This window comes from Strongylocentrotus purpuratus, unplaced genomic scaffold (assembly GCF_000002235.5).
Source record: "Strongylocentrotus purpuratus isolate Spur 01 unplaced genomic scaffold, Spur_5.0 spur5_scaffold_2, whole genome shotgun sequence".
Lineage (NCBI taxonomy): Eukaryota > Metazoa > Echinodermata > Echinoidea > Camarodonta > Strongylocentrotidae > Strongylocentrotus > Strongylocentrotus purpuratus.
Genome location: NW_022145605.1, coordinates 20,763,874 through 20,772,555, shown reverse-complemented (window position 1 = coordinate 20,772,555; position 8,682 = coordinate 20,763,874). Strand labels below are relative to the sequence as shown.

The following is an 8,682-nucleotide window of genomic DNA, read 5'->3' as shown; positions in this document are numbered from 1 at the left end:
TAATTTTTTGGGGGAGATTTTTTCCGGGGGGATGTCCTTGGGGGGTAAATATCCCGCTGGTAATCGGCCGGGGTGTGATTGTCCAGGGGCTAATTGTCTTAGAACCGTGAGGGAGTTATCCAATCTATCTAGCAATGTGTAGACCGTCAATATCTAGCTCCCTACTCAAAAGCACTGACGGATGAGACTGAAAAACGATTAAATATGTCGTCCATGATTCACCTAGGAAAGATTGGGGTTGTGGCTACTGGCTAGTTGTATATGAAATGGATATGGGTTTGAAGTATAGGAGGTATTGCAAGAGCCTATTATCTCACTGGAAAGTCGTATTGAGGAAGACTGTTCAACAACCTGCAGGGTGCAGAAGCAGAGATAGATTTAGCGCCAAGCAGAGCATTTTCAGAAAGATAAAGCACTGCCATTTTGAGGACATAACGAATGAAAGTACTTTCCCCAAATTACAGACAAATCTCAACCACAGCACCTGCAGATGACAAAAAATAGAATTGCACATTGCATTTTTGAGACTTCCAACTCCCCCTACCATTTAATACGTTCCATCTTCAATCTTCTGATTTATTCGATACCGGGGATTTATGTTGCTGCGATGACATCATTTTCCGGGATTTTTCTCACTTTTTAGTAAATAATTTATTTAATGCATATGTTGGGAAACGACAAATTCCCAAATTTACCGTCAGGCAATAAATATGCTTATTTAGAGGCTTACATGCGTTCTGATGGGGAGGGGCTTGGGGCAGTTGATCCCACAAATAAAATTCAAACGTGGTTTATTTTTCAATTTGATACCAGTGGTTTTCCGGGGTTTTTTCTCTCATTTTTGCCGATTATGCCAGAGGCGGTCTTCCCGGGGAAATGTGCCCCCCCCCCCCCCCCACTTTTTCAGGTTCCCCGAAAAGCCACTTTTCACATAAGACAAGTGCCCTTCTTCTTTTCTAATAACTGTCCCTTTCCTCTCTTTTTGTCTCTGGTGAGTACGTCTTTTCAGGTGCGAAAAACTAATTGTCCTTTTCACCTCTGATATTTTTGCCATTTTTTCCTTTGAGTCGTGCCCGTTTTCCTTTTTAATAAGTCTGCTTTTTCCTTCTTAATAAGAACCCCCTTCTTAATAAGAACCCCCTTCACTTTCTCCTAAATGCCACCTTTCACCTCTGAAAAGTGCCTCTTTTATTTTGACACGAGCACTTTTTATTTTCTAATAACTGTCCTTTTCCCTTTTGATTAGCGCCTACTTTTCCTTTCTCCATTAAAACATGCACCCAGTCTAAAAATAATAAAGGTTTTGTTGATGTTTCCCTTTGTAGGTTTTTTTTCCAGAAAGTGCTCTCTTTTTTTGGTGACCCCCTTCCTATTTTGAAAGACGCTCCGCCGCCGCTGCATTATACTACTTGGGGGTGATAAGAGTTTTGTTCTGACCTCCCAAACGTGTTTGCTCGGTACGCCACTGCATGGGGGCTCCGCCCCCTAGACTCCACGCTAATTAGTGTCGTGCCAGTGTCACAAATAAGGTATAAATATATGCTCATCAAACCGTAACTCAACGCCTAAGACAAAGGCCATAAGGTGGAGCCCTGGATGCTCATGTGACCGTAAATTAAGGCCTAAAACCCCCGAGCTTCCGGGGGCTCCGCCCTCTGCACGAGGCTAGCAGGAGTGAAGACAGGGAGTTTTCCCATGGCGCGGAAGTCGATAACCTCTCGTAAGAGGGAATGAACTTACTTTAATAATAAACGGAGTTTAACAAATGAAATAAAACAAACAATCAACAAACAATAAAAGAACAAGAACCCCCCCCCCCCCCACGCCCCCCCCCCCAAAAAAAAGGTTCCAAGACTAAAATTCTAATAAAAAAACTTTGCGAAACGACGTTGTGATAACATAGGGTGCGTTCAAGCGACATTTTTCACCCCAGAAATTTTCAAAGACGTATAGTTTACAACAAGGTTGCGTTCAAGCGAATCCAAGCGATTTTTCGTCGGTCGTAAAAGTAAACGTGTTTCAAAACGCAAACATAAAACGCTGGAAGAAAAAAAAGCGTTTTGTAACGTTATTCTGAAGAATCAAGGTCGCTAAAAATCACTTGAACGCAAAAAAAATCTCAATCATGATTCTATGACGTCATTATTGTGGCCTGCTTCCGTTTTTTTCCCGATAGTTGACTGTAAACAAATTAAGAACGCGCTCGCTGAAGTTGACCTATATGCTTTCTGGGTCAAACTGCGCAGTATGATGCACAGTGGCTGGGTTTGAAATGAGCGAGAATCAGCTTTGATGGAAACTCGTTTGAACGATCTCCCGCAGTAACCGTGTTTTGTAACGGCGTTTCGATTTGTGATTAATGTTTGTGATTCTAGCTTTAAAAAATCACTTGAACGCACTCATCGTCTATCAAACACTAAGGGATTTTTAGATTTAACCGCATACGTTCTATCTCAGAATAAACTATCGAATATCAATACACCAAAAGTATAAAAAAATAAACAATTTTTTTACCTGAGATTTTTTGTTTGCAAATAAATATATCTTGTTGGATGAATGTTCTATGCTATTGGCATAAGGTAAGTAAAAGATACGAGACAAACCGATAAGTAAAAGGCATGGTACCAATAGAGGGAGGCACTAGTCATTATGCTCGTTTTATGAAGGTTCGTTTATTAGGTCGCCAGCCTACGAGACGAGCACTGAGGGTCCAAAGTGTTGTCGGTCTAAAGCGAACACTCTAGAGAACTTACGACACCGTCATTGTCGGTCTCGTGGGCTGTAGCCTGGTCTGTAACTCGAGAGACACTTGTGTCTCTTAAGGTTCATCATTCCGAAGATTCGCAATGCCAAACTTCAATTTTACATACCAAATGGTTCATACTTTTGAACATGACATTGTTGCGTCATTCCAAAAGTTCGTTAAACCGAGGGTTTGTAATTCTGAGAGTTAAATAGGGTTTATTTTGTATGGACATATTCATATCTCTATAGGGCTAGAGACTTTTTAGGAGGAAGGGAGAAAGAAAGAGGAAAACAATCAAGAGAGTATATGTGACGGAGAGACTGAAAGATCGTTGCCACATAGACAACAAAGAGATTGAGATGGAGAAAATAAAGATGTAGAAGATGTAGGAGAGAGAGAAAGAGAGATATTTTTAGATGAATAGATGTTGTCTGATTTCTCACTGACCGACCAATGCCAAACAAACGATTTGTTCTTCTTTTGCAATACAATTTTCTCTTGATTCCCCCCCCCCCCCTCCACATCTGAAATGTATTCTAATCTTACATGGCACTCATAAAGCGTACACTTGTTTATCAAACTGTAAGGCATTTCCATTAGCTTTGTCCATCACCATTGGAAATCTTCGTATCATGCAATGTCGTGAAATTACGTAATCTGAATTTGATTTCTGAAGGCAATACAATATGGCAGGACTAATTTAGATTGCCCTCGAATTAATTGCTTGAAAGTCATTGTGATTTTGTTGTGCATAGATAATATGAGTTCTTGATTGCTTTATATTAATTTTGTTTGATTTTGTTGTTTTATTAATCATTTTTTATAATTAAAAGAGGCCAGTGAGCTCTGTAAAATTAACCACCGAGATCATTACCAAGTTGTAACTCTGTAGAATAATGAACAGGTAATCAAGGTTTAAAGATGTTTCTTTCCTATTTATTTGAGCATGAACACACATAGATGGAAAGACCTGGGCCCCGTCTTACAAAGAGTTGATATCAATCGTAACTTATTTGCGATTGATATCAATCGTAACTATGTACATAAGAGATAGGAGACTGCAAACTTGCGATTGATTGGAGGACTTACGATTGATTTGGATCGATCGTAACTCTTTGTAAGACGGGGCCCTGATATGAAATTACTATTATAGTAAAGAAACATTTTTTTTAAAATCTCCATATCAGATAAGACTGATCTTAAAAATTTCCCGTTAGACATTCTAGCAAAGATTAAGCACACCTCAACACATTTGAAATTATATAGACAATGTCTTTTCAATTCCGTTCAATTAAAGTAAATTCTGATATTGACCTTTACATTCAACGATAAATGGGTTTATATACCTCTCTTTAGAAATCTAGCCATCGGTTTGGTCGAAATTGCAGGTGTGATTTCTCCCGCAAGATTCCGGATACCAGAAAAATAGTTAAAATTCGCTGCGATCCCCATTCATAAGTGACTATTCCCGCAAGATTCTGGATACCAGGGAAAAAGTTGCGACCCCCCTTGGCTTACATGTTAAAACTTAGTTTGTGCGCAGCGCGGCTACCATACAGTTTTTTGAGCAATTAATTTGTATCACTGTTGTGTGTATGAAACTAAGGCTTACACTTTATCACTTGTGTGTGTATTAAACTAAAGGTGTACAATTTTATCACTGATGCGTGTATGAAACTGTATGTTTTAAAAGCATGACAAAAACTGCCAACTGTGTCAAACTATACGCAATGAAAATTTATTAGTAGGACTTTAGATAGTACAGACGGCGCAAGTAATTTCGTAACCATCGACGTAGGGTCCACAATCCAAGCCATCACCCACCTGACACCGAACTTCTGTCATATACAACAGCGCACCATTCTGATTCCCCAGGGTACCCGCTTTAGGAACCATCTCTCGGTCCACACACACTAATTCCGATCTATTGTGTTCGTATTTCGCTGCCATAATATAACCAGCGTACTCTAAACGCCACTCTTGAGAAGGACACACGTTGCGGGCAGGAATCATGAGTTTGCTGGTGCGGCCAGAGGGCGCCCTGCAGACTGCACAGGTCGGAGTGTGGTCATGCATTGGTTGGATGCGTAAAGGAGCACTATGGACTTCGTATTCAGAGGAGTAAAGTAGGGCTCGGTGATCATGTAAGCCAGCTTGTACTTCGTCATAGATAGGCTCGTCCGGCATGCAGAGATGATTTGAGCCGCTACCAGTATGAATGTAGTGTGCACCTCCAATAGATCCTGAATAAATCACAAAGCAATGTAACGCAAACAAAGGTAAACCCACTTAAAGATGAAGTTGAGTTCGGATCATGCGATTGCATTGTGATAGAAACGATGTGGATCGATCAGAAAAGGTTGATCATCTAGCATATAAGTATTCGTGTGTATTGCAAGGTTCTGGAATCATCAAAATGATAAGAAATTTGGCCAAGTCTTGGTAAAGTGACAAGCTCTGTACACAGACAGATGTATATGGAACTACACGAACACGTGGCATAACAATCCGTCCCAATTTTTACGATGTTACATGCCATATTTAGAATATAAAGGTATTTGAAGAGCCATGCTTTTCAGGGAACATGATTTAGTTGATGTTCTTCCACACTTGCATAATAACAATGATAACTCTCACAAATTATTTTTCACCTCTTTTTAGAACTTAACCATCTCTTTAAGTTCAAATTCATCGGAATCTAAACTAAGAATGATGTAGGACTAATGACAATCACTGGCGGCAACTCCGGAGCACGTTAAATAAATAATTTTCTTCCAGGTACGAATTTAAACCTGGGTGGAGAGTGGCAAATGTAGATACATATCTTGGCAAAGGACATTCGGAGGGGTCTGGGACTCGAACCTCGAACCCTATGATCTACTGCCTCTACGACACCTCTACAGCCCATGACGGCATCTCAATTTTGCACTGGAGCTCATCCTCATGGTTAGTAATGGGATTACATAGCTCATTTGCCAAACAGCGGTCTAGCGGTACGTCACCGGAATGTTTATCACATGGTTTGCGGTTCGAGTTCTGTTTTTAATGTGCGTTGGCAAAAATGTATCTACATTTTCCACTCTCCACCCAGAAGTAAAAAGTGTGAATCTGGTAAATATTAATTATTGAATGCCTTTAGGGTTTTAGGGCAGCTGGGCTAATGCCATGGTAATTTTTTATATTACTTGTAAGCACCTAGATAATCCCATAGAATCGATATTTGCGCAATTTAATTGTAGCTATCATTACTACCTTAATATCAGTGAATTTTATGATATCTTTGGTACAGCATGACCTTTAGTTCAATATTTTTTTTAAATCGTGCTTTTACTGTATAAATAAGTGTAAAATCACAATACCTCAAAGAAACTTGGCATACGTTTGTGCATCCACGTAACCCTCACCCATTCTTATGCACTTAAGTTTCGGCCAGTGACGCTATTGAAGGCATGTGTTTCGTTTGTGATGATGAAGAATTTTTGCACAACACCAGATTGATTATAGATTACACTAACATTGACTTTCGAATAAAATAACTCGAGGTTATTTCATACTCTATTATGTATCCAAATATGTTTGAGATACGTTAAAGTGTTCGCACAGTTCAATATGAGGGATGGACAAGGCTATTGAAATTGCCTGTGATTGATTTTAAGAAAGTCCTTGCAATCATGTCAAAACCATGTTTAAAGTTTCTTCTCCATGTGATATTGCCCATCTGTACCAACCTGAATAGATGAGTTCTGCATCTTCGGGACATACATCGTTACCCCAGCGAGTATAGATGATACCAGGAAGGTTCGTCATGTTACCTACTGGAAACACTATCGGATCAGTTGGGTTTGGTTCGTCGCAGTATGAAGTGGGTGTTTCTTGAGCTAGAATTTAAAACATTCAGAAGTTTTATCGGAATCCATATAGACAAAATTCAACTGTATTCCAGACGTTTATTCGTAGTATTAGGAATGCCATCATTAGTGGTAAATTCAATCGAGTTTAAACAAACGGGATTCAGCTGTGTTTGTTTAGTCGTTGTGTGAAGTGGGTGTTTCCTCAGCTAAAATGTTAAACATTTAGAAATTTTACATATCGGAATCCATAGACAGAATTGATTTCATAACGGATAGTATCAAATGTGGTCAATTTAATAAAGCCTAAAAAGCTACAAACATATTTTTGTTTATTCTGTCCGGCTTATGTTCTCACCATATCAATGACTAACTGCACGTATGCTTTTTTGAGTGGCGGCCGTTATTACATTAGAACAGGGGCGTAAATCCCGGGGGATGGGGGGATGCATCCCCCCTCGCTTGAAGGAGGGAGATGGCCTGTAAAAATATCCCCCCCTGAGGTTACCAAAAAAAAAGAGAGAAAAAAAAAGGAAGAAGAAGAAGGGGAAAAATGTGATTGTTTCAATTTCAGCATAATGCATGAGAAATGAGTTATTTTTTTTATGTATGTATAGCTGTATAGCCTACACGTATACAGTATGCCACGATCATTAAGAGTAGTTGCGCGACGTGCGCGAACAAGTACTTCATAAACTTCAGAATAATTGTTCGTTATTTTGCAAGGTATTATTATAGCCCAGACGCAAAGTGCGCCAGCGCGCGAGCGCTTAAAAAATGCAATCATGTTCAGTAGATGCCCGCCCCCCCCCCACACACACTCAGTGTTATTTAGGGTACGCGTATGCTCGTTCCCTCCCTTTGAAAGCACCCCCCCCCCTATCTCAGGACTGCCAACATTTCTGAATCCCCCTTTCGCCGGCTTTTCGCTGGCTTTTCCTGCCTTGGAGACCCCCCCCCCCCCCCCCCCCAATTTCAGGTGAGCTCTAGTCGATCGAGGGGTCTGGGGGCCAATGTTTTTACTTTTCAAAATGAAATAATACTGAATGAGCTTTCAAAGCTAGCAGGAATTTCAGGAATTTGATCCCGGGATTTGATCGATTTTTCTATGATATTCAAGATATTTTATAACCCCCTTTTTACATTTCTCAGGAGTCCAAAGAGAGAGAGAGAAAAAAAACATTCCCTTTTTTAAGAGATCTCCGGGTGAAAAGTCAAATACACCCCCTTTTTTTAACAATTCTCGGGCCGGATTTAGTCGCGCGTAAAAAGTACCCCTTTCCTGGAGATTTTAGGAACGCGCATGCGGTCCCTCCGATCCCGGAGTGTGTGTGTGTGTGTGTGGGGGGGGGGTAGATGAAGACTGAAGTTCCAGACCTGGCTTGTTCAAGACTTACAGTGGCCGTTTGTCTCTTCAGTTATTTCAAGGTAAGCCTGTACACATTCTTATTATTTTTATATTTGAGAAAGGATTAGGCTGAGGAAATTAAAGAATTCATTAGATTTAATTAACAAACACAGTACACGTATCATTATATGAATTCCAGAAACATTTTTTAAGAGGTGTGAAAACTGTGAACGCATTTGATTGACAGTGATAAATAATACGGTAACTGTTGCATTGCCCAAGTCCTACACGGTGGTTGTCATTTGTTCACACCTAAAATTTAAGGGACGAGGGGATGATATTTAAGGGCTGCAATGCATGTGATGTTTGTGTAGGTCTATGACTGAATTAATTTGTTGTTTATATTGAATGAATTGAATTGAATTCAGATAAATTGGGCTTAATAAGAGTCGAAAACGGTGCAACGAATCGTCTTCTTTCTATAATAATTAAATCAAACGTCTAAGCTTTTCGCGCTTCGCGCGGGAAGAGGGAAACTGGATTCAGACAAGGATTAAGAGTCGAGAACAGGACACCTAAACGCCTGCTTTCTCTAATAATTTAAGGAAACGTCAAGGCTTCCGCGCTTCGCGCGAGAGGGGGAAACTGATTTCAGATAAATAGAGCTTATTAAGAGACAAAAACGGTACATTGAATCGTCTGCTTTTTCTAATAATTTAATGAAACGTCAAAACTTTCGC

General features: G+C 40.0%; 1 protein-coding gene across 1 annotated transcript; it reads right to left on the bottom strand.

Moving 5' to 3' along the window:
• Positions 1–4,498: 4,498 nt before the first annotated feature.
• Positions 4,499–6,553, bottom strand: LOC115926417 (short-chain collagen C4-like). The gene is made up of 2 exons (XM_030991112.1): positions 6,475–6,553; positions 4,499–4,989 (listed from the first exon to the last, which is right to left on the bottom strand). The coding sequence occupies exons 1-2, from the start codon at positions 6,551–6,553 to the stop codon at positions 4,499–4,501; spliced, it is 570 nt and encodes a 189-aa protein (XP_030846972.1).
• Between the last annotated feature and the right edge of the window lie 2,129 nt (positions 6,554–8,682).

Bases quoted from the DNA above. Each gene is read 5' to 3' on its own strand.
- LOC115926417 (XM_030991112.1), bottom strand. From the start codon at position 6,553: ATGACGAACCTTCCTGGTATCATCTATACTCGCTGGGGTAACGATGTA. The intron at 4,990-6,474 runs GTTGGTACAGAT...TGATTTATTCAG, and splicing joins TGCAGAACTCATCTATTCAG to GATCTATTGGAGGTGCACAC.